This window comes from Mytilus californianus, unplaced genomic scaffold (genome assembly GCF_021869535.1).
Source record: "Mytilus californianus isolate M0D057914Y unplaced genomic scaffold, xbMytCali1.0.p SCAF_5, whole genome shotgun sequence".
NCBI lineage: Eukaryota > Metazoa > Mollusca > Bivalvia > Mytilida > Mytilidae > Mytilus > Mytilus californianus.
The window spans coordinates 50,527,011-50,554,547 of NW_026262701.1; the positions used below are offsets into that span (position 1 = coordinate 50,527,011).

The 27,537-nt window shown below is 31.0% G+C and overlaps 1 protein-coding gene across 4 annotated transcripts in view; it reads left to right on the plus strand.

Annotated features, from left to right (window-relative positions):
* Positions 1-27,537, plus strand: part of LOC127702436 (glucose-6-phosphate exchanger SLC37A2-like) — a 47,296-nt gene that overhangs the window by 9,483 nt on the left and 10,276 nt on the right. Inside the window, exons 3-10 of one of the 4 annotated variants that reach the window (XM_052206631.1) lie at positions 1,571-1,673; positions 3,609-3,687; positions 10,931-11,066; positions 11,828-11,904; positions 13,412-13,578; positions 18,377-18,420; positions 19,164-19,220; positions 23,701-23,970. In XM_052206631.1, the coding sequence (XP_052062591.1) occupies positions 1,571-1,673; positions 3,609-3,687; positions 10,931-11,066; positions 11,828-11,904; positions 13,412-13,578; positions 18,377-18,420; positions 19,164-19,220; positions 23,701-23,970 (933 nt within the window). Of the gene's footprint in view, positions 1-1,570; positions 1,674-3,608; positions 3,688-10,930; positions 11,067-11,827; positions 11,905-13,411; positions 13,579-18,376; positions 18,421-19,163; positions 19,221-23,700; positions 23,971-24,838; positions 24,875-26,984; positions 27,018-27,537 lie in introns of all 4 variants that reach the window. The other 3 variants (XM_052206632.1, XM_052206633.1, XM_052206634.1) reach the window with 3 other exon arrangements.

Consider the following 27,537-nt stretch of genomic DNA (forward strand, 5'->3'; position numbering starts at 1 on the left):
TAGCTCCATACTATATTTTTTGCGTTGATCAGTAGGTAAAATAGAAAAAAAATGAGATTTAAAGGCTGCCATAAATTTTTAATAACCAAGGAAACAGTTGTAATCTATCCAAATTACCGTTTTGACCATTTTTACTTCCTATATAATAGATGAAGTTGATTTTTTTGTTATTTAATTTCAGCTGGATGCCTAATGTGATCTGAGTGTACAATAAGATCTTGAAAGTCTTGAAATCTCTTGTTTAATAGTACATTGTACATGTAGTTATAATCACGATCTTTTGTTGGGGGCAGTGAATGATAGAATTTGTGGGAAGGTTTTCCAGTTTTGAATGATATTTTTTATGGATCCTGCATATTTTTCCATTTATAATGTGTAGCTGTTATCAGTCAATATCAAAGAACCCATAGCAGAAGCTGAAAGATCTTAAGGTATCCTACGTCATGTACGTACTGTAGGGAAAGTTTTTGAAATATTTCTTTCCAAATTGTGTCAGTAAATGGAAACAATCTTGGCAAAAATGTTCCTTATGATTGTTGTACGAAAGTAAGTGACTTTTGTGCCAATCAGATTACAAAGATGGCCACCAAAGCTTTTTAATTCACTGAAACTTAAAGTGTTTTTTATGCCCCCGTCGTAGCGGAGGGGGCATTAAGTTTTACCCTTGTCCGTCCGTCCGTACAGCTGTACGTACGTCCCGAAATTGGTTTCCGTTCTCTAACTTTAGTTTGCCTCAACCAAATGTTATGAAACTTATACACAATGCTTATTATCGCAAAACACAGATCAAGTTTGAATTTTGGTGGTGTCACTTTTAACATTCTACAATTATGCCCCTTTACAATTACAAATGGAAAAATTGCTGAATTTTTCATTTATGTTCTCTAACTTAAGTTTGCCTCAACCAAATGTTATGAAACTTATAGACAATGCTTATTACCACAAAACACAGATCAGGTTTGAAGTTTGGTAGCATCACTTTTACTGTTCTTGAGTTATGCCCCTTTACAAATGGAAAAATTGCTGAATTCTTCGTTTTCGTTCTCTAACTTAAGTTTGTATATACCAAATGTTATGAAACTTATACACAATGCTTATAACCACAAAACTCAGATCAATACGAATTTGGGTGGCATCACTTTTACCGTTCTTGAGTTATGTCCCTTTATAACGTTGTATGCAAGCGGGGGCATCATCTGTGTCCCATGGACACATTCCCCATTTATTTGCTTGAGAACTGCTGAACCAAATGAAACCAGATATGATAGAAAGTTAGCTTTTCTTGTTTACTGTTTGATATTTGTTTGGTACTGATTTGCCTGTTGGAATTATGTAGAAAATATTTTCATTGAGATATGCCAGATGAGTTCAAACTTAAAATTGCTGGAAGGTTTATTCTGAGGTACTGACACTGACTGAGTGCAGTGTACATGTACTTGTACTTAAAAATTAAGAGATTCCATAGCAAAACAGACATGGCTACCAAGTGATCTTCAGATGCTTATGTGAGCCTCTAGTTTTATTTTCCTACTATACATGTAAATACATATTTACCTATTATCTGTTTCAGAATGTACTATACAGAAATTGCTCAGTTCCAATTAAAGATGGATACGAACTTGAGATCGCCCCAGATAATACATCAACAACGTTTTGTGACTGGGCACCTTTTGGTAGGATTTTTATCACATTCAGCTTTTTAGCTCACCTGGCCAAAAATGCCCTGTGAGCTATTGACATCATTTGGTATCCAGCTTCAGTGTGTCTTTCTGTATGTCAATTCATTGTTATAAACTTTTAAATCAATAGATATCTTCTCTTCTGAAACTTTTGAGTCAATGTTACCGAAATTTTTCTGAATGTTCAACTTCCTTTGGGAATCTAATTTAAAATTGTATCTGGGAGTTTGATTCATCATCAAACATGATGAATGTTGCTATAAATAGAACATAGGGGTTTAACGGCTGCTTTGGGCTTATATGAAAACAAAAGCAGTTATAGCAAAACTGACAAGGATAAAACGATAAGCAGGTCAAGTCTATCTGCTATGAAATAGTCAGAAAAATCAGACCAGTTTGTGGTTACTCACTCGAAGGAGAGAGAGACTTGAAACAGTAAATATGATCAGAACAACAAGATCTACAAATATTTCAACATGACTGAAATCATCAATTTACAGCTTGTTATAGTTATTGTCCTTGAAAGAAGATTTTTACCCATTTTTAGCAGAAACTAACAAAGCAAGGAATCTTTCAATAGTATAAAACTATACAGTAGAGACAGTCTAAATGGAAAAATTGATCCTTAAAAAGGATCTACAAGAAACTATAATAGATTGGTAGAAACTGTATACAGCAATAATGATAAGCAGTACAAGACCTAGAGGGTTTAATTTTGCTAATTTCTTGATTCAGAAAAAATTGTGAAATATCCTCTTGGAGTTAAATTGATTTATAAGGAAGATAAAAAAAGGAACAAGGAAAATGAGAAATAAAAACCCTCACAAACAGAGTTGACCCTAGAAACGTGCAATTTAAACTCCTATAAATAAAAAATTTGACAGTAATCTTGTAGTTTAAGCATTTACAAAAAACTTTATCATTTTGGAAAAAAAATTGAGGTGAGATTACAATTATTAGAATCCTGCATGATTTTTGTAAAATAATTTTCATCATGAATTCTCGTAATTGTCATTTCTGAAGGAATTTTAGTATATCTATGATGGTAATAGTTAGTGACTTCCTGTTTCCCTGTTCTTTAGGAGTTTTTTAAGAGTCACCCCATGAAGATGTAAAGAGACCTTATTTTTCAATAGTGACACACATAGATAAGGTTGAACAGATGCACTTATAATTAATATGACATAAAATTGGAACACTTTGCATGTTTTAAACATTAATCTTTGCATGCACATATCCCTTTGCATGTTTTAAACATTAATCAATTGTTCAATTTGACACAAGACAAGGAAAAAAAAAAAGAAAAAGACAAAATTATATGGGATGAAAACAAGCTAATCTACACTTGTAGTAATGAAATAGAAGAAAAAATATGTATTAACTTCATTTACAGGTAAATTTTTTTGCTTAAAAAAAGGATCTTTGTGTAAAGTTTGTGAGTCAGTGGCCCAGTTATGTCTTTAATCCTTACTCTAATTCTCAAACCAAACATTTGTTTATAATTTCAATTTCAATTTTCTTGGAATCCCAGAATATAATCGTGTGTACATCTATCTGGCACAAATAAATCACAGTGAAATGGACATATTACTGTAAAATTAATTCACAAATTATTGCGATATTTGAAGAATGGACATTAATGCGAGATTGATTATTGCGAATTTCGGGAAAATCCCAGTACATTGATATATATCAGGTATCAGAATGTGAGTTCTAATTATTGCGATACCAACCCAGTCACATTATTCACTTAATAAAGTAACATAAGTTATGAGAGTAGTTTCAGAAAACATGGTATATTGAAGTGTTAACAAAGAGAAAAAATTCTAATACTAGTAAATCAATCATATTCAAGTATTTGTAGATATGTAAATCAATATTTAAAAGAATCACTTCATTATGATAAATACTTATTTTGTTTTATTTTAGATCAATCAAATCACAAACAGTTGCTGGGAAGTTTAGACCTGGCATTTCTATTCAGTTATGCATTTGGAATGTTCTTTAGGTAATTTAGGAGCTCTTCTGTCATAGCATATACATCAAAAGTTTAATCTGTTTTGATGACTAGTTTGTAAGAAACTATTTATTGAATGCAGTTATATCTTATGTAATTTTCTACCAGAATTGAACACATTTATGCAAAAGTTACTTCCCCTGACCAATCCCACCTTCTCTAATTTGTGAATAAAATCTATGATTCTTGTGTATTTCTAATTTAAATATCCTTATAAGTAAGACAAGCTGTTTTAAGCAGTTGTGAAAAATACTTTAGTTTTTAGTCTTGTCAAGATGTTTGCAAGTTTTAAAACATATAATACTGACTTATCAACTGTGTAAAATATCCAAGATGGCCGTTCTCCAAATACTTTCAGTTGAATGATTTTTGTACAGTGGTTGTCTTACTTGAGTTGCAAAACATTATTGTCTGTTGTTTAGATAGATCAATACAAGGATCAGGAAATGTTTTACACCATTCATATTAGATTTACAGAATCAACAAAGTTGTATTAACGGATTCGCTGCATTTAGTGATTTACTTCATGAAATTTCTTACTGTTCTAAAAACATTCAAAAACAATTTATGGAAAATAATTTAAACTTAATTTTCTTATGATATTTTATTAGAATTTGTTCTAGCATTAGCAAGCATCTACCAGAAAATGTGACATATTTATATTAATAAATGAATATGAATATACCAGTTTATTCTGCTTGCAAAATAACATGAATAAGTATCTTTTATATCAGTAGTTTTTTTATAGAATCAAATATAAAGGGATAGTTTAAACAGATTTTATTGTTGAAATAATGAAAGGCAAATCGATTTAACACAAGTTATACAACTTAGAAATGTTGTCTCCCTAAAATAGATAAATCAGTTCTTGTTGTTACAATGCCTTTTTTCATCAGAAAGAAGTTGAAAAAGGATAAAAGCTATACAAATTAGATTGTTATTAATGTGGCATGAGTTTTCCCACAAGATAAAAAGGTAAACAGGTTAAAAAAAGTCTACCTTTCATCTCACTGTTTATATTTTGTCAGATTTCTCTAATACAAATAGTTTTAAAACATACATTGATTCGACCTGAAAATTTTTCGGTATTATTCTTGTTTTTCTTTTTAGTCCCCTACCGACGAAGTCGAAGGGGACTTTAGGTTTGCACTCCGTCTGTCTGTCTGTTCATCCTTCAGTCCGGCAAATCAGTTTTCCACGCTTTTTGATTCAGCCATGCTGGATCTATGCGATCACTCTGGTTTTGGAGATGGTGCAGAATACTAAGTTGAAGACATAGCATGAAACAAATTATGTGTTTTTATGACTTGCAGAAACTTTATACACCATTTTTATCATCAACTGCCAACTTTTGACATGTTATTTGCCCTTAAATTAAGAAAAGATTGGTCGAACAACCCTTTTATTTTAGATATACACTTGCATATAGTTCCTTTATAAATCAAAATTTATAATGATTTACTATTTATGAATTAATTTGAAAAAGTATTTGTAGTACATCAATTGAATCAGTTGATAAGAATTTTGAAAGTATTATATTAGTATCTTATGCTTGTGTGTTTAAAGTTATTATTCAGTGAAATTTGGATTAACATGTGTATTAATATATCTAAGTTGATTCCCACACTTTTTTGAAATGGTATTACTCCAATTCTTTCCATAGTCAAGTAAGAGTCAGTACGATTATCAACTGTCAAGACTCATGATTTTCAAATAATTACACTCGAAGGTGTAAGTATTAATTGGAAACACTTTTGTTACCCCAGTCTTAATTCACCACAGTTAATATTTCATGACCTGTTACATAATTAAATAGACACAATTTATTACACACCTAACTGAATACACACATTCTTGAATTCAATAACCTACAAATGTATTATTTATTTTGATCAACACTACATTAAAATATTCTGTTAATTTTGCTAGCTAGCTAAATGATTAATCAGATGTGTGGTTTTTTTTTAAAGAAAAGACAAAAAATGAAAAAAATATGTATAAAAAAATCCAAGCAAATTTTATTTCACTTATAAAATCAGTGTCATTATAATCTGACATAAGTCAATAATCAAATTCAAATTAATTAGTTACAATGATCAGAAATTTGGTTGAAACAATAAACAAAATTGCATAACTCTTACCTGAGCATTTTCTGCAATAAAATTTATTTGTTTGTTCTACATTTATATCCCGTTATATTGCTATTTAACAGTAATTGGAAATATCTCAGCATTAGGTATGTTTGTACATTTAAATTTGAATACAGGAAATGTATTTTTTTCTAATGAAGAATGAACACCAATTTAGATAAAAAATAGGTATTATTTTTTTTAGTTTTTGTTGTTGAGAAGTGCATTTCCAAGGCCTCTTTCTGGAATTTATTAAGCCAGTTATTATTAATGGCATATAAAGAAATATATTACTTGTTTGATGATTTCCCTTTCCATTCTTGTCAATACCATTAAATTGCAAATATTTATAAAAAAAAATCTGACAGAGTCTAAAATTGAAATATCAATAATTTATCAATATTTGCATCAATATTGCGAAATTCCCTACCTTTGGACAATAACATAGAAATTTTACAGTAAGATTGGAAATGAAAAGAAAAAAATATTGAAAAAAGTATGGTCAGAAAGAATATCAGACTAGCTATGAATATAGCTGGATCACAACATCAACGATGCTTTGATTTACTTCATGCTTGGAGATATTAATTTGAAATCAGTTTTAAATGAATAATTTCAATACTTTCCAGTAGTAAATAACAAATTAATATAGAATTTCAAAATTATTGTTCTGATATATGCAGAAAAATCTGGCTATGGCCGGTCAATGCAGGAATAATGAAAATCAGCAGATATTGGTTCTTCACCTTAAGATAAGTTAAATAGACAAGATTTGTAAGCATGAAGAAGATACATGATTTTTGTCATGTTTACCCCAGTGACCTCTTGGTTATTGACGTAGCTCAGGTATTGTGGAGTTTTGGAAGACATAAGCAGAATCCTGGGGTGATCAAATGTAATCTGATTGTCATTGACCTGTTTTTAGGACATGCTAGATAAAATAGTCTCTTAGGTCCTGCTGAACTAAATGATTTGAAAACTATATATAGAAAATGCTTTGTCCACTTCTAATAAGTGTTCTAATAAAACTCTTTATCCTGTAAGATTTACGAAATAAGTAAACAATTGTGATAGTTAATTCATGTTCTTTTGTAAATTATCAGTAATAATTGAGTAGTTAAGGAAATTTGTTTACCAAATTTTGGTTGTTTTGTTTATTATTCTATAATGATTAGTTTGGTGACCATGTTTATGGTCATCTAATGATAGAATGTTGACTTAGATGATTTCAATATTTGAGTCAAAGTGATTCATTAAAAGTGCTAGGACCAATTACTTTAACTACAGGGTAATTACCATGTTGATTTTTAAAATTGAGAAATGGAAATGAGGAATGTGTCAAAGAGACAACAACCCGACCAAAGAGTAGAATATTAAAGAAGTCATTTTTTTTTAATAGCCAATTTGGATAAAATTTTATTTGTTTCTTAGGGTGAAACAAAGTAAGATTCAAAATTCTTGTTTATTTTATAAATTATCAGAAATAATTGAGTAGATAAGGAAATTTGTTTACCAAATTTTGGTTGTTTTTGTTGATTGTTCTATAATAATGACTTAGCTGACCATGTTTGTGGTCATTTAATGATAACTTGTTGTCAAGGTGATCCATTACAATTTCTATGACCAATTTACTATAACTACAGTGTCATCTCTTGATTTTGAATATTAAAGAAGTTAATTTTCTCTAAAACCAATTTAGGTAAATGTTATTTGTTCCTAGGGGTGAAACAAAGTCAAAATTGAGAATTCTTGTTAGTTTTATATCTCCAGTCTAAAAGTGTGGGCTATTTTAAAATTATCTTGTTTGTTCATCCATCTGTTTGTCTACCAATTTATTTAGTCACTAATTTTCACAGAAACTGCTCAACAAAATAACTTCATATTTGGTCAGTAGCTTGACAGTGATGAGTTTTATATGTCAGATACATGTACCTAATTCTTGTTTGTCGATATTTTAAATTTTCAATATGTTGAATAAACTTAGAATTTTTATCACTATTTTCTCAGAAACTGTATTACAGAATGCTTTCACATTTGGTCAACAGCTCTGTAGTAATTAGATGTAATGTTTGTGCGCTTTTCAGCTCTGTTTGGTATTTACTTCCTGTTTTCCGTTATCAAATATTGATACACCCCCTTCTTGATTAATAAATTGGAGGATGTAAAAACATGAATTCTGTGCAGGAAGTGCATGTTTTTGCATTAATCCTAATCAGGTATGCTTGATACCAAAAGTTTGGAAAGTCAGAAATATAAAAACATTTGAGATCATAAATACAAAAAATCCTGAACTGAACAACCAATACCATCTATGGTAATCTTTGCATGTTTAGTGTAACGAAATCATTATGTCTGTTCTATTCATAAAGGCAATTATTGTCTCGCCTCTCTCTATATATATCTATATATAAATAAGTCTAAATTGAAAACAACGTTCAAACCTATGATTGCGTTGGATAAAAACCGCAATTTTTTATATGTGTGCATGCAAAACAAATTTCTTGGTAGAGGGGTCTAAATACAGCACAAACAACATTTTCCAAAAGACCAAAACAGTGAAAAAGTATATTTAAACAAAATGCATTTGACTAACAGGTCGAACAACGGATGTTCTTAAACCCTGCTGACTGCCATTGGCAATTGCCAAATAAACGGATCACAAGATGTAACAAAATGGATCTTTATTATAATTTACTACCAAACAAAAAACAATAAACTTGCAGAAAAGAAAGATGGTATAACGCAAACATGAGGTGCAAAAATTTGTACACCATATCCGGATTTCGACAATTAATGTATCTTCAGTGATGTTAGAAATCGAATATATATATATATGCATTTTACGATCAAAATAACATACATGCAAGACATATCTCTGTGTCAACAGTTTATTTGTACATTTGTTCACAGGTTTTATTAACAACTTTGCCTCACCATGTATGTATATGTCCATCTGTTATTTGTCATATGGCCTTGACCTCAATTTTATGCTCCAGTGGTAAGGTTAAGTTGATAGGATGTGATTTGTTCTTCAGTAACTGTACATGAAAATTGATAGGTCAACAATATACGATATGTGATTTGGTTAGGAAGAGTATATACTTGTCTTGCACCATTCAAATGGGTTTGACTTAATAGGCCACTTCATGGTTGTTGCAGCCATACTGAATAGGGGGCAGATTTTTGGATGGAGGGGGAAATAGTTAGAAAGTCCAGGAAAACGTATGCATGTTTCTAAGCAACTGTTCTGTGTCAAAGATGGTCTCCCGTGATTTTCAAAGCATTTTAATCTCTATTATGAAAATCGACTCCCTATTCAAAATGGCTGCAATAGTCAAGAAAGGGCCTTTTTTAAGCTTCAGTGATTTTTAGTCCCCTACCGACGAAGTCAAGGGGACTTTAGGTTTGCACTCCGTCTGTCTGTCCGTTTGTCCATCTGTCCGTCTGTCCATCCGTCAGTCCGGCAAATCAGCTTTCCAAACTTTTTTTCTTCGTTCTTGATTTGATATTTGGTATATAGTTTTATCATGACAAGTTATAGATCAAGTTCGAATTTTGTTCCAGTCTAATGATTTAGTCCAGAGTTTTGGACCATAACTCTGGACCATATCTAATGTTAGAGTACTATGTTAAACCAGATTTCTGTACAAAGGGAGATAACTCATTTTTTAAAAAAGACATTCTTTGTTAAATTATTTGAAGAATTTTTTGGCAGGTTTGTTTGTTATTTAGTATAAACTAATTTTCTGAATGCTATATATATAAAAAAAATTATGGAGAGAAATCCTTTAATTAGATAATAATCTATTTTTATTAATGTATATATTTCAATACATTACATTGTGTAGATAAAAGTTGTTGACATTTTATAGATAAGTTACAAATCTATATTAGTTTGTGCAAATGAAAGAAAAATATTTGGAACTATTAATTATATTTGATTATAATTTGAAAATAGATATACACTGTATTACATCATATCTAATTTTAGGTAACTATTAATCATATCTAATGTTTTTTTATCATGCTTATAAGATATTGATTGATAATTGGTATATAGTTTTATCATGACAAGTAACGGATCAAGTTCAAATTTTTGTTTTGGTCTAATAATTTTGTGCAGAGTTATGGTCCTTGGACTTGAAAAATTAACTCATATAATCAGTTTTCCACATTGTTTTTAGTCATGCTTGAAGATATTGACATGATATTTACTTTTTGTTTACACCATGACAAGTTATAGAACAAGTTAGCATTTTGTTCCAGTATAATGAATTTTTACACGGTAGGGGACTTTGTATTGCCATGCAATACTCTCAAAATGCTTGTTTCAAGTCTGAATACATTTTCCATTTCCAAATAAAGAAATAGTTAAATGGACATCTTGCTGATGTCACTTGTTCATGGATACATACTGAGATCTCAGTCATTGCCAATTCAGAATAGACAGCATTCTTTGTATACACTTCAATCTTTCTTGTTAGATCTGCAAAATGATATAGATGGGGTATAATATCTACCTATATACATCAATCATACTTCAGTTTTCTTTAGTGCACAGTTGTAACTTTATTGGCATTAAGCAAAGAATTAACTTTAACCATGAGTTCCAGGGGCGGTCTTGAACTTTCAGTGAGATGTGAACTTTTCTGTGTATTGAAGGCCTCCATGTGACCTTCCAGCATAGAACAGCAACAAAAGTGCTCTTCTTTGTAGTAAGCAATCTATTTATTGCATTCCTTCTTCTATTCTTACAATATAAATTTTTGTTGAAAATTGTTGTATTAATTATTTGGTCTTTTTATACATGTGTAAATCCTTCTTTTTTTCCGATATATACACAAAAATATTTAACCCACAAATAATCATACTCCGATTTTTTCTGTATTTTGATCAGAAATGGTTAAGATATTTATTCTTAACCATATAAATATATTATATACTATTTGCCTTCACAATAAAAAAATACACATTTAACAATAAAGTCGCAAACTTGCAAATAGGGAAAGTAAACTTTAATCACCTTTAAAGGAAATGTAAATAGCTGTACTCTGTTCATCAAATAAAAAAAAAAGCGCCAACTTTAAGTCTGTATATATTTTCAGTGGACACATAGCAGAGCGATTAAATCTTCGTTACTTCTTGTCAGGAGGTATGATGCTTGTTGGAATATTTACAGCAGCTTTTGGAATGGGATACTTTTTCAACATACATAATATATACTTTTATGTTGGTATACAAGTAAGTGAATTGTAATTTTTTTAAATTTATTGTGTTGATATCAATTTTGTATTAATTAGGGCCCTGCCGAATGGCGGACGCTCTATAGTGATCAGTCTGTCCGTCCCTCCGTCCGTCCGTAACAAATTGTGTCCGCTCTATATCTAGAGAACCGTTATGATTTCAAAGTTTATACTTGACATGTATATTAACCAACACCAGAGGGTGTGTCTTAATGTATGTACATCTTCCTAGGTCAAAGGTCAAGGTCAAAAACTTTGGTTTTAGTTGACAACCCCATGTCCTATGGTAAAGATCGTGTCCAATCTATATCTTGAGAACCGTTATGATTTCAAAGTTTATACTTGATATGTATATAAACCAACACCAGAGGGTGTGTCATAATGTATGTACAACTTCTTAGGTCAAAGGTCAAGGTCAAAAACTTTGGTTTCAGTTGACAACCCCATTGAATAGAAACTGGAGCACCAAAGGTAAAACACCTATAACTAGAACAGGACCACTTCTAAATTAATAATAATATGATAAATTATTTAAAGAATGCTTTTACTATAAGGCGCTAAAATCTGAAATTTACTCATAGACAGGCTCAAATCTGGAATAAAAAAGTATCTTTTTGTCAGAAATAAGACAAGTAAAAAATTTAATTAATTGGTTTTATTATCTTACTAAAGTGTCAAATTTTATTGCAATGAAAGAACATTTGTTATGTATAAATGTTTAGAAAGGTAGTATATGTACTTGTAATTTTATTTTGATAGGTAGTAAGTGGACTGGTTCAAAGTTCTGGTTGGCCTAGTGTAGTAACATGTGTTGGAAACTGGTATGGTAAGGGCAAGTAGGTGTCATTGTGGTCTTTCAAAAAATAAAATTGTTTTTTATAACCATCATATGAATTTGTATGCTCACCTATGAGCGTCACATCACACAAGCTGTAGTTCATGGAACTTGAAGAATTCTGTGAATCAATGGAAAGAGATTTTTGCTAGAGATTTTATGACAATTATAACATCTTTTTTTAAAAAGGTTTCACTTCCAAAAGAAAAGTTAATTTATTACTGACCTTCATGTATTTCTTTTTATATGAAGTGTGCATAATTGAACACCATTAGCCAAGTCTGGGATAACTGGATTAGTCTAGGAAAGCATTGCACTATCTTATAGTAATTGCAAGTATTCTTAGATTGGTACTTTGTGTCTCTTGTCTTTCAGTTTACTTATTTCGTGCTCAGCATTGATCTGACGAGTCAAGTTATTTCCAACTGATACTTACAGTTTGTTCATATTTTAAACTGTTACACCAGTGTCCCAGTTTTGGGTTAGGATTTTATACTCACAAAAGTGTTTAACCCACCATATTACATGGCTGTCCCAAAGTCAGAAGTCTGTAATCCAGTGGTTGTCATTGATAGTTGTCTGCCCTGATTGTTTTTGGTTTGTTATTTTTGGCATAAATCTGGGGCTAAAAAAGACTTCTTTGCCTCTCTACAAAACATTTTTTTCATACCTATCCTAACACACACTAGGGACATTTTTGTTAAGCTCCATGAAATTCCAGACAGTTTTGTTTAATCACTCTTTAAGTTCAGAACATTCCCTATATAGTCAAGTTAAAGTAATAAAAAAATAAAATCATTTTCCCTAATTTTTTTCCTGCCATGCAGCTGGCATCAAGTATATATTTTTTCAGACTCAGACTGCTGGTTTCCTCTTTTGAATTGTTTCAAATTTTGTCATGCCAGGGCCTTTTAAACTTGCTATACAATATGGGATTTGCTCATTATTGAAGGCTTTCTGTGACCTGTAGACTAGTTGCTTACATTCTGTTCTGTTTAACACATGAGTTATCTCCCTTACTTCATGAAATGAAAATAAGACAGACAAGCTAGAAATGGTTTACTAATTCATATTTATTATTTTCTTTAACTTTATGATCATAACAATACAATAAAAGGTACCTCCTTTAGTTAACTTCTGATATTGTTCTTACATGAAAAAAAGCACAGAGTAGAGGAACTTGATGGAGAAATATGAAAAAAAGCCAGTTGATTAAAGATTTTGCCATTATTTGTATAATTGTTTAAAGGTTTTGATGGCTAGCTCCAGATATTTATTAATTTGGCAAGGGAAGAAAATGTAACAATAGATATTGATTTGTAGTTTTCTTTGAAAATGTACAAAATAATTTCCTGATGTATGTTCTTTTATCTGGAAGACACTTTAAATATTTGAATTTTTTTAATAAATTTCATGCAGAATTTGATGTGTTTGAATCAATAGTTTGCAGTGGTCATGGAAAAAATGATGTTGTTACAATTCCTTATTTTATAAATTGTATATTTCAGACGTGGATTGATCATGGGTATATGGAACTCTCACACGTCTGTTGGTAACATATTAGGATCTTTGATCGGAGGAGCGTTTGTGACAACAGCATGGGGATGGTCCTTTGCAGTTCCAGGTTTGATCACCTTTGGTTTTGGTGTTCTGGTCTTTTTCTTTCTTGTTCCAGGTAAGCTTTGTTTTTTAATTGTTTTTTTTTTCATTCATGCTCCTAAGAACCGCTACTACAAAACTTACTATTCAATATTGTGAATAGAAGGGATATGATATATTTATTCAGGAAACAAAATCCCAACATGCACTTCCAAAAATTTAAAGCAAAGGAGAATATTTTTATTGCTCTTTTCATTTAAAAGTCACAGTGGTCACATTGCAAATGTCAATGGCTTAAGTGGAATTTTCTTAATGCTGATAACACTTCATCTCATGATCTGTGCAACGAAGCAAATAGAAGAGAGGTTTGAGTAACATATTTTTAGACTTGGACAGGCAAAGAAATCTAGCAAATGAGATATCAAAATTTACTGGATAATCTCTAGATTTCAGAGTTCCCCAATTTTTGGCTCTCAGCTATATCAGAAACTGAATTTGACTTAGATATGTACCTTATAGCCAACTGCTAACCTTCAACATCAGGGCTATTCCATTAAAATGTATGTGGGAGGGTAGGAAGGGGCTTTCAAAATATCCCTTCAACCAAGAACCATTTTTTAGATAATTTTGCATAATGGTAATAGATGCATACTGAAAAAAGACCCATGACCCACATTCAATAATTAAACTTCCCTTCCTACCCTCCCACATACATTTTAATGGAATAGCCCTCACTTGGTGTCTGGTGGAAGGTTGTCTCATTGGCAATTATACCACATCTTCTTAGTTTGTATTAATTAGAATGAAACAAAATACCTTTTCAAGAGTAAACTAATTCTACATCAAGGTTTAAATTGTGAAATTTTTACAGGCTAACAGGAAAACTGATCGTAAACATTGATAATCATGTAACCAGGACAGATGTAATTTTGTCTGCAGTTTTTCTCATGACAAATATAAATAAGATCAGTGATGTTAGTGCCTGTGACATAATTGATTAAAATCTAAAGGAACTTTCTTATCAATTCATTTATTTTGGAAAATCAGAATAACTTAGTACATGTACATTGGGTGTTTGAATGTACATTTGCAGGTCATGTCCATTTATTGTGTCGCCTGATAGGGTCCAGCTGTTGCAAGCAACACATATTGATAACTTTTGTTTTCTTGCTTCGTAGTTTCAGTGCTAATCTAATTTTCCTTGAAAATGGCTTGAAAGAGTTCATCTAAACTTACAAAGATTCTTCTACGGATATAATGTTGTGCACCTGCTGCTTTAATTTTCGATCAGTAATTTTTGGGGCTTCCCATAGCTAAACATGGACAGTTTTAGAATGGCAACCTCCCCACCATCATTAAACCTTATGATGGTTTTTTTTTTTAGGTTTTGTCATATCATTTGAAACTGCCATGCTTGTAGATAGTTTTCTGAAATACAACAAGATCTATTCTTTTTAAGAAAATTTAGACTAATCCCAGAGAGGATAAAATGTTCTACCAAGGAAATAGCAAGCAGATGCAACTGTTTCACCCATAGTTACTTCCCTTTGTCTGGTTTTACAGACTTGTCTTTCTCAGGGGCAGATAGTCTCAGTTGGTAAATTGCCAAAGAAAAAGTAAGTTTAAAAGATTGCTTGATTAAAATAAGACTTCTCAGTTGTTGATTCTGAAGGAATCAAATTGTATTGATTTTTGACATGTACAGTAAAACTTCATACTGATAATTTGACTAAAAAAGTAAATGGAAATAGGATTCAAAGCTTATTCTAATGACTCAAAATGCTATTTCATTAGTTATATTTTTTTCAAGGCATTAAAATGATCAAGGGTAGGGTATCAACAATAGGGTAAATCTACAAGTATGGAAGAGACATGTTTTGGCCGAAAACATGAAATGCATGAACTTTAAGCTACTAATCTGGTTACCTCCCCTGCAATCTAGGAAATTTAGCAACCAGTGATATTAAGGTTTGATTTTTCTAACAAACAGGTAAAGGAAAGGCAGACCAGTCAAAAATAAATAATAAAAAATCTAAATAGCTGAACAAAATTGGACAGGGGTTCAAATCAACATTTGGTACTGGAAGGTCCAGGACCTTTAACACTCCAAACTGAAAGGTCCACAACCTAAATCCTAGGTCCTAATTTTACATGAAATATTTTATAACTCAGTAAATAAGATACAAAATTAATGTGCTTTTGGTGTTAGGTTATACTGATCTTGTTTCATAAATATTTAAAGAACTGCATGTAATGTTTTGTTAAGTTTACAAATATATTGCCAGGCAACCATATACATAAAGCACTACACTGTCAGTGTCACTGTGGTATAGCATGTCCATGATAATAAATGTATTTGTTTTGTATATTATGAATTCCAATAATCATTTTTTTGTATTGGGGAGGGTGTCACTGTGGGTGGTTGTGTTGTCTCAATCATTCACAATTATACCATAATCTCAGGGCTCATACTCTTCAGAATCATAGTGAGAAGTAACTTCTCTTTTTGAAACTGATAGGGAGTAGTGGTGAGATTTGAAAGAGGGACGAAAGATACCAGAGGGATAGTCAAACTCATAGATCGAAAACAAACTGACAACGCCATGGCCAAAAATAAAAAAGACAAACAGACAAATAATAGTACAGGACAGATGACACAACATAGAAAACTAAAGACTTAGTAACACGAACCCCACCAAAAACTGGGGGTGATCTCAAGTGCTCCAGAAGGGTAAGCAGATCCTGCTTCACATATGGCACCCGTCGTGTTGCTTATGTTATTAAAAATCCGGTAAATAGTCTTATTCGGTAGGTCACATTCGTGAAAAGGGAATGGTACTGTAGTTACGACATAAGGAACATATCAGATATCATCTGTAAAATTTACGAAGGGATGATTTCAACTTCACCATTTTAGAACTCTTGGTTTAATAGCTTTTTTGTTAGCAGCAATCCTCTATCAAGGAAATCATGATAGGAAATACAAGCCCAGGAATATCGTATCAATTGGGAGATATATACTCCGTATGCAGGCGCTGCTGGAATGTTGCTACATAGAAAGAGGAGTGTTCAAAGTTGCTCGCGGCGCTACAATGTTTGGTTTAAACTATAACATAAAGGGCTATATATGTATCTTTCTTTATATTGTTGTTAAATTTATACCCAAGTATACAATTAAAGTAACAGTTCCAATTCAAAGCTGTTTAAGTTTATCATATCAAGTTGCACAATGATTATATTAGTTGTCTTGTTAGAAACTACCAACTAAATATCTAGCACTGATAAAAAAGAACTTTTTTTATACCAAAAAGGAAAAAAAGTTGTTATATCAATTAAAATTCAATTGAAAAACTACTCTGTTATCATGTTTATGAAATTCAGTGTTTCTTATTAAAAAAATATATTGATTTAACAAAATTAAGCTAGGACATAATATAATGATATAAGTATAATAATAGTCCCAGAGTTGAGCAACTTTAATTAATAAATTGAAACAATGCATATACATGAAAATATATACATTATTCAAGTAGATCAAGTATTAAATGCGCATGGTAAGCGTAATTTTTGCTTTTGGGATCAATATTCTTCTGAATGGGTGGACAGGGGGAACACATCTCCCACTTCCCGCCCCCTATCTCCCACCTCCCACTTTAAGAATCTTTTTTTCTCCCCCACCTATTTGTTGTCTCCCACCTCCCTCAAAAGCTGTCCACCCTTCTCTTCTGCCAGCTGCGCCATTCATGCGTCCGTAGTTATTGTCGTAAGAATCAGGATTTCGTTCATATCTGGCCCGTTTCTGATGAATCCTGTACAAATATTTCAATGGCCGACGAGAAAAATTACAAAAATAAACGATGTTTGAGACGCTATTTGGAAGGGAATATGACGTTTTTAATGCAATACATGGATTACAAATTTACATCTTTCATTACGTTCTAATAAATTAACAAACTTAATTTGCTGACAGTTGAAATGATTTGAAGTAAGCTCTAGAGGGATATACAATAATAATATGGCTTTGAAATGACGATACTGATAGTTAAAAAAGGTCAGCAAAGTTAATTTTTATTTTCTTTCAAATCGAAGGTCCTTCGGGTGTAGCTAGTAACCAAAACGAAAGTTCGATTGCAATAGTGGAAGGTCACGGACCTTGGACCACCGCTAATTTGAACCCCTGTTGGATATGGAGATGATTTAAAACATCATTTCGCTGCCCAAGATTGTCTTTTTTTGTAATATTTATGAAAATGCTGTATTAAATCTATTTGAATTACAGTGGCTGATATTATAGTGTTAGAAGGCTTTCTGTATCAGTAGATTAAGAACTTGAGTTTGGTTTCAGTTAATGAGCATTCTTTGGTTAACTAAGTATATTTTAGATTTGGTTTAGTTTTATCAATTTTCTGTGTTGTCTTTGATTAAATTATTTTTTTTAAATCATTTTTTTTAAATATAATTTTTGATGTACTTTCTTTCAAATTTCGTTCGTTATTCTACTGATGGAAAAAAAGGGTGAGGGTTGATTACTTACAAAAAAATATTCCCTACCATATGTTAATTTACCTGTCCCAAGTCAGTTACTTTGTCACTGGTTGTCTTATGTTATAGCTCGGTGTTTTTGTTGTTGACTGCAAGTCTTGAATAGTCAATTGTTTAAATTTTCACAAATTATTTAGATTTGGATTTTTGAGCTTGTCATAAGGTTACGACACTTTTGTATTATTGAACTCTGGATGTTTTTTTCTGCTTTTGTGCTTTTAGATTGCTATCTCATGGATATATATTCCTTTTTTCCTTTAATTTATAAACAGAAAAAAACAAAAAATATATTGATATATATAATTTCTAAAATAATAGTTGTCTAATTACAGATCCAGAAGATGTTGGTTGTGACATGCCAGATCAACATGGCACTGTAAGTTTTATTGGTTATATATATGTTATGATATGATCTGTATTGGGGGGTTAATAATTATCAGCAAATAAAACAAGATAAAGCAAAATCCATAAACTGAATTTGTACAGTTAGTTTTTCAGATGTTTTAAATTACCATCCATCACTTCCTGAAAGATCAAATTCAATTAAATAGTTTATTGATGTTTTTCTCTCTTAGGATTACTCTATATTTACCTATATTATAGAGGCTATAAATAGTTTTCCAATGAGTCATTTCTGGTTTTATTAAAAACTCTGTTTGACATAATTTGAGTTGGAGTTACTTCCCTTGCCCCATAATTAAGTTCATTAGGACTAGTTGATTTCATTATTTGACTTAACAAAATTTAACATGTGGTACAAACAAGTTTGATTATAGATTCTTACTAAAATATATTCATGAATGATACAGGTTTTTAACAAATGAAAATAGTTCAGAAAACGACTTTTTCTAAAGTCTAGCAGTCAGTCAATTTTGTATTTTTGAAGGAGGTTATAAACGTTGCCCTGCATCATGATGGCAAATTGAAATAACTCTAATTCAAATAGCATTATGTGAAGCTTTTTTTGTCTTATTTGAAAATGCCAGTCAATAGTCTTCTTGGTGGACGTTTTCCTTATTGACCAAGACTTAAAAATATTTTTTTGAATTTTGATTGTAGAACTGCACACAAAACATGTAAAAAATGTTAATTTCAATATAAATATGTTATATTTTACAGCATGTAGTGGCTGAACATGGAACAAATAAAACAGTGAATAATGAACCTGGTGAACCAGTAAGTTTTATCTTAAGTGTCTCTTTATCCATATTTTTTTTGCCGAAAAATTTATAAAAAAAATTCTACAGTTAAGATCCATCATTGATGATTTTCATTAACATCTTTACACACAATAAATTTTGCTATAGACTTATACGAATAGAAATTATACCTTGATAACTTACTTTTCAAGATATATTAGTTTCATTTTGGTTCATTTAAAGAGAAGTATTGAATATTTGGGATCTTTTAAATTTTTATTAAACTAACATATCATATATATATATAAAATAAATAATTTCTAGAAGAGGTTGCTTTATTGGTTGGCTTTCGGTTTATCTAATAAACCGTCAAACAATCAAATTTAATCTATTCTAAATCATGCATTTTTTGTGCAGATAAGGGTTTGGACTTTTTTTATTAGTTACTAAAGAAATATACACAGATCAGAAGCAGTTTCAGTTGCGGGGCATATTGTTTTACCCCTGTCCGTCCGTCTGTCCCATTATGGGTATATAGCTATTCCAGATAACTCCTCCTACAGTTTGAATGCTAGGAAGTTTTCACTTTGCTGGCTGTTTGTACATATATTGAAGGTGTGTATGTGATCAGGGTTTTGATTTTTATTGATATTTGCTCTTTTGTGAGATAGTTGAACTTTGTCATTTTTGGAGTATACACTTGCATAAGAGGTGCATAGCTATTCCAGATAACTCCTCCTACAGTTTGAATGCTAGAAAGTTTTCACTTTGCTGGCTGTTTGTACATATATTGAAGGTGTGTATGTGGTCAGGGTTTTGATTTTTATTGATATTTGCTCTTTTGGGAGATAGTTGAACTTTGTCATTTTTGGAGTATACACTTGCATAAGAGGTGCATAGCTATTCCAGATAACTCCTCCTACAGTTTGAACGCTAGGAAGTTTTCACTTTGCTGGCTGTTTGTACATATATTGAAGGTGTGCATGTGATCAGGGTCTTGATTTTTATTAATATTTGCTCTTTTGGGAGATAGTTGAACTTTGTCATTTTTGGAGTAAATATTTGCATAAGAGGTGCATAGCGTTTCCGGATAACTCCTCCTACAGTGAACCATAGACCTATGTGCTCCCATGCTCATTTTTTAAAATGACACTTTGCATCTAGGGGGGCATCATTTGTGTCTCCCAGACACAATAATATCTCAAAGAAAGTCCTACATTGACTTTGTAATAAAATAATTACTTCAGAGTGGAGTGCGGGGGCATCACTTTGTCTAGTTTTACTTTAAATCTTGGTATGGCATTCTTCAGTCAGTACATTTCAACCTGCAAAGAAAAAAATGGGCATCCATGTTCTTTCGTATATATATATGGACAACCTCATTTTCTGAATGAAATTGTTTTTCTCTTAGCATTGTGGCAATGTCATAATTTATTTCTCTATTCATGGTCATTATCTTCCCCTGCCACATTATGCCCTTAATATACCTACATAATTATAAATGACAATTATACAATGTAAACAAATCCTGACTGTACTTAAACAGAAACAATAGGTGTTCATGCAGGAATTCCTATATTATTTTTTTCTAAAAGAAATTGTTCATTCTTAAGAATTGAAAATTTATGAATTAAAGGAGATGATGAGGTAAAATCTAATGAGACAGCAACTAAACAACACAAAACACCTATCAAAGATCTCATCAACAGTAAATTCCGTATTAAAATGACAAACAAACAAAAAGATATGAGCTGTGATGGATAGAAATCGACCTAATGCAAGTGTATGTGTAAGACTTTGATTGATTTTGGAACATTCATATTCGAAATAAAAGATGAATTTTGGTCTGTTTTATAGGGTCCTTATATCAACTCAATTTTCAAACAGTTATAGACTTTGCATAGAGATTTTTCAACTCGAAATAGGCTAACAGGCAGTGCGGTGACCTATAGTTGTTAATTTCTGTGTCATTTGGTCTCTTGTGGAGAGTTGTCTCATTGGCAATCATACCACATCTTCTTTTTTATATTAACAGGTGTATTAATACTCATTTGCATAAGGTCGATTTTTATTTGACACAGACATATGATAAAAAAAGACAGGCCAATAGAAATATAGTGAGGTTAAACTTAGTCAATTTATGTTCTATTTATGAAAACAATTGTCTTTTTCTAAGTTTCAGCTTTATGATCTCAATAATTCGGTAAACTATTTTTTGGTTTGGTATATTATTAAAACTTTATAAATTATATTTATTTAGAAAACGTGTTCATAGAAAAAAAAATGTGTTTTCCATACAGCAGGTCATCATGTGATTATTACCAATTGGTTATAGAATTCTTTTGTATATATATGTTGTGTACAAGTTATCATTTTGTACAAATTATAATTTGTACAAAAAAATTGTACAAATTATAATTTGTATTTTGACTTTGTACAAATTGTAATTTGAAAAAAAAGTGGTTGTACAAATTACAATTTGTACAAAATTTAACTAAAATTCACTTATAACTTGTACAATAATTTATTGTATGGATTTTATTATAAAAAAAGCATTAATACACACTATAGAATTTTTATTCAATGACCACACAATAAACCTTATTTACAAAATACAAAAATACCCAGATGGAGACAGGAAATGTAATTGATACATGCATGCCAGTTAATTCTGATAGTACAATAAAAATTGGCCCCAGTGACAATTCTGATAGTATAATAGAAATTGGCCCCAGTGACAATTCTGATAGTATAATAGAAATTAGCTCGAGTGACAATCAGGATGATACTGACTTTGAATCACCAATCATACGTGCCAGGAATTGTGCGGTGTCTATCCAACAGATCCAAGCCGAATATCTAACTAAGGAAACGAAACGGAAATTATCAGAACTTGCTGTGGGGGATCATGATTGTCATCATACCAATTCCTCAATATGATCGTGCCCCAACTGATCCTCGAAATATCTTAGGTGTAATTATTGAATCTGGAGAATTTGGGCACTGCATAGGAACAGCTAAAGAAATTTGAACAGGATATTTGTCGAGAAATCAAATTTAAGCTGCTAAAGATACACCTTTATTCGCAGCAATGGATTCTGAGCTTCAACTTTCGCTACGTGAAGCAGTTAAAATGCTTTCAAAAACTGGTGTTCAGGGGTTCTTTTAATGTAAATACAAAGTGATGTGCAGCACTTCTAAATGTAAATGTAAAAAGCAAAAGATGTTGTGCAATTCAAGATGCCATAATTCACTCACATGCTCAAACAAATGATACAGAACTATTTTTTGTATTTTTTAAGTAAGGTTTATTGTGTGGTCATTGAATAAAAATTCTATAGTGTGTATCAATGCTTTTTTTATAACAAAATCCATACAATAAATTATTGTACAAGTTATAAGTGAATTTTAGTCAAATTTTGTACAAATTGTAATTTGTACAGGCACTTTTTGTACAAATTACAATTTGTACAAAGTCAAAATACAAATTATAATTTGTACAATTTTTTTGTACAAATTATAATTTGTACAAAATGATAACTTGTACACAACATATACATAGCTAATTGTTCTTTCAAAAAGAAAAACAAAAATATAAACATTTCATACTCTTTTTCAGTTCCTCAGGATAGTTTTGCTGAAATTTTAAAATTTCAGTTATAAATATATTTTTTTTGCTTATCTAGATATTAAAAGGAAAAAAATTGTCTGTTTTAAACCTTTTGAAATTATTTCTGTTGCAAATTCTTTCATAGAATATCAGAAATTTTGGACAAGAACAGAACAAAAGTGTTACTTAGAGCAGATTTTACATAGTAACAAAAAATCACAGCTTTATTTCAAATAAGAAAAAAACATAACATCCCTACAAGTATCAGTTTCCTGTTCCTCAGAATGGAAATACCCAAATTATTTGTCTTGGCTAGCAGTAAATTCATTTGTGAAAACATATATTTCTAAATAAGGTTCTACTACTGTACATAACTTTAACTATATATAAACATACTAACTACTACATAACTTTAACTATATATTAACATACTAACAGAACATATTCCTCAAATATGGTTTAACAGTCTTAATGAGGGGTTGAAGGAACTTTTATGGCATGTCAGGATCCTGATTTTATTTTTGCAGGAATTTTGGATTGGGCCTTTATTTTTGCGGGAATTTAGAATTTACACCTATCTGGACTAGGGAGTTAATAGTTAATTTTATCAGTATCAAGGAAAGAATAATTAATTTTTTGGGGGAATTTAAGATGACACCCCTCCTTAATTTGTAGTAATTTTTGCTTGTAGAGCCATTTAATTTTTCTTGTTGCTCCAGAGAATCAGCATCTGTAATCGTTAAAAAAGTCTTTATCAAAAGCAAAAGCTCAAGCATCCATTTTCTCAAAAACAAAATAATGCAAAAACAATTACTTGTAAGTCATGTACAATTCAATATAATGTAGTAGTAAACATAAAAAAATCATGGAATACCTGATGAAGTTAAAATATTATTGTTTTGTAAAGGAAAAGATTGATTTAACAACTATAAGTGTGCATGTTGATTATGGGGCGCTAAATAACAGCAGTAAAATCATCAATGGAAATTCAGCTAATGGCGATGTAATAAATGGTCCAGTTGTTTCTGTACAAACCACTGACATAGTTGACTCATCAAATTCTGCAATAAACCATACAGTAGACTCATTAAAACCTGCCAATGATTATGCATCGGACTCACAAAAACCCGCAATAATTATCTCTACCAATGGCAACCCAAACATGGCTAAAAATGGAGTAAGAAAAACTTGGTAGTTTGCTAGTTCATTAACTGGGTATGGTGCTATAATGATCGTTGTTCTGTCTGCTAGTCTTGTTCTATTTTCCGATTATGTTTCAGATGAGGGTGATTATATCTAATTATTATTTTACTCTATCTGTTTTTATGTGCATAGCTAGTGATAAGTGTATTCTTAACAGATACTGTGGATTAAGTATTATTGATGGGGTACTAATTGCAATGTATTTCATGGCTAAATGTTAAAACATGAATTAAACATCCTTGGCTCTCAAATTTTCAGCTTTGAGCATCCTTGATGAAGGTAAATCCAGAAAAGCGCATTTGACGGATGAAATTTATTACATTGTTTTCATTTTTTGATTTGATTTGATTGATTTTTGGTGTTTTAACGCCACTTTTAAGCACCGCTTTTGGGCTATTTCGTGGCGGCTATTTTTTTATTGGTGGAGGAAGCCGGAGTGCCCGGAGAAAACCACCGACCTTCGATAGGAAAACTGACAATCCTAGTCAATTAAGATTGGAGTCAAGTGCACCCGCACGAGCGGGGTTCGAACTCACAACCTCAGTGTTGACTGGCTAGTGATTACAGTAGTAACTACTTAAACCACTCGGCCACCGAGGCCCCTTCATTTTTTGAAGAAAACAACGAAATTCAAAATTCTTTAAAATAGTCAAATACAGAATTTGTCACCACTATAAAATCGAGTTTCCATAAAAATACATGTACAATTTTTTCATCAATTCATTAAAACTGGTACCACAAGAATATAGAAATCCACAGTTTATGCCTTTGTGTGATACATTGTTGACTGCAAGTAATTTTAGTAAAAAATAGTACTAATTTTATTATATTTTTTATTAAAGAGTGAAACAAGTCCATTACATCGCTATGATGTTGAAGTAACTATGTGTTTTATTTCATATCAAACACACCTATTGCACATTGTCAATTTTCAACCACGTTAATTGATTTTGAAACAGATTTCCTCTCACTTATGAATATAGAATACTTATAAAGATATGCACACACACACACATACACAGACCTACAAACCATATATTATTATGTGAAATATCATATCACATTAGATTTTATAAAGAATGATTATCATGTTTTCTGTCCATTGCTTTGCTTCATTACCTATATTTTTACACAGAAACTTTACTGCTTATATTTGGTCATACTAATGTTAAAGATTTTAGTCACAATATATTCCAGAGAAGGATTTGAATTCATTTTTTCTCTAAGTAACCTCAGCTTATGATGCCTTTAAACTACGATTAACTGGTAACTTCCAGAAACCTGCATCCCTGCAGAACATCACTGAAATGATTACCAGTAATACTAACTGTGGTTTCATATATTCACAGAGAGGTCTTGAAATATTATTTCCTGAAATATTTAAGTTTCTTTTTAGCAGAATTGAATTAATGGAAGAATACCACAAGGAGGGTAAATCTAAACTTAAACAGAAACATAACCAGCTTGTGTTGATTAACTAACCTATGATTTCTGACATTGCCAAACATGTGTTATTAGAGTTTATTATTAGGTCTTAAGACCTTTTGTATTTGTTCTGATTATTATTTTTTTCTTCCGCCAAATTTTGTTATCGCTTAAAATTTTTGTTTCGCAATATGTCGCTAAGATATTTCTAATATAGTATCAAACAGTTTATGCGCTTTTTATTTTCACCCATTCTAAGCCGAACAATTTTATTTGTAAGAGTTATCTCCCTATTCACTGTTTATCAAGTGTGTGATTCTCCTTCGTAACAAAAAAAGATATCGACAAAATTCTTTTCTAAATTGTTCGTTACATCCTCAGGAATTTTTGGCTAATTGGATCGAAGCGATTCGATGAAATTTTAAAGGAGTTATCTACCTTTACCAAATAAATTTGTCGGTATGTTTTTTTTAACTCATAAACCGTTAACCGTATAACCCTGGAATCTTTTTATTTGAGGTCCCTAGGTCCTAACTTAGAAAATGAGGTCAAGGTCAAGTCTCTCTATTTTGACTTTTCCTTGTTTTTGCATTTTCTCAAACACTTTTAAAGATATATATGAAACAACAAGTGCAAAATGTTTGCTTTATTGTAATGAAGATATGTTACATTTGGTCTGAAACAATCTAATGGCATCTTATAGGAGTAAGTGCCCCTGAAATGTCCAATTATAAGGTTAATTGATTATTACTTCAACTTGGTTCATTATAAAGCCATATGACTTTTTACAAAAGGTTGGATGAGATATGACCTTGAAAAATGACATCCGGAAGTGACCTTGAGAAAAGTAGCCATTTGTGCAATTTCTTCATGGAAAAGTACTCAGAATCCATATATTTTGTAATTTTAATACATTAACTTATCACTGAAGACTAGAAATGACTTTCGATAAACCGGAAGTGGCCAATTATCTCCTGGTTTACAAACAAAAGTATATAGAAACTATATATTTTGGAATCAGTGTGAAAGAAACTATTATATGAGACCGGAAGTGACATTTACTTCACCCGAAGTAGCTAATTATCTCCCTTATTTCACTCAGAAGTATATAGAAACCCCTTACTTATCGCATAAGTATGAAGAAACTGATGATAAGATGCCAATTTTAACTTTGAGTAAACACGAACTAGCTTCTTTTCAATAAATTTAAAAATTGCTGTGGAAAGACCTTCAATTGTTCTCTGAACAATTGGTTTTTAATTCTGTTTTTTAATTTTTACCTAAACAGATGAACAACAAATTACTGGACCTATCATTTTTATCTTCTTTTCTTGCAAGTGCAGAATTATATCATAGCATTTAATTTACAGAAGCGGTTTTAAAAATTGAAAGCTGTTGAAATCAGAATTCCTCTTGTTGACCTTTTTTGTCATCTAAATTGAACCTATGTTTATTTTTTTTTTTCAGTAGCAATTTTCTTTTCCAAACAACAGCAATTAATTATCATTTTGAATGATTTTCACTTTGAAATTTAAATGAGTTTATTTTTCCTTCTTCTAATAGTCTTCAGAAGATGGAGATGATTTATATCATGAGGTAAAATGTATATAGCATGGTTTTAAATTAGAGTGGATGTGAATTAAACATTTACGTATTTTACTAATTTTAGAAATTGTGCATTTTGATACAGATTTCCTTCAATATTGCCTTATAAATCCTAGCAGCTTGATTTGTGTAAGTGTAGTACTGATCTTTAATTATGATATTCCTCAGAGGTATTCATGTAAAATTTTCTCTGGATAAAAGTTTTAATTTTTTTTTTATTTTGAAATCTCTCCTTTTTACTGAGGTTTGGCAAGGTGGGGGATGAAAAAATCCCTTATATTGAAAATATCATCCTCTAATTTTTTTACACACCCCTTTTTCATTAATTTTGACTGCTAAAAGTGGTCTTCATTTTCCGCAAAAATATGAAACTAAATCGTTGCTTTAAACTTATTCATGGAACAATGCAACTTGTAGATTTGTTCTCCTCTGAATATTTTATTCTTAGCATAAAAGTTGAATAATTAAAGATCAGTAACATTGTTTCCTATTACAAATCTTTTAGATTTCC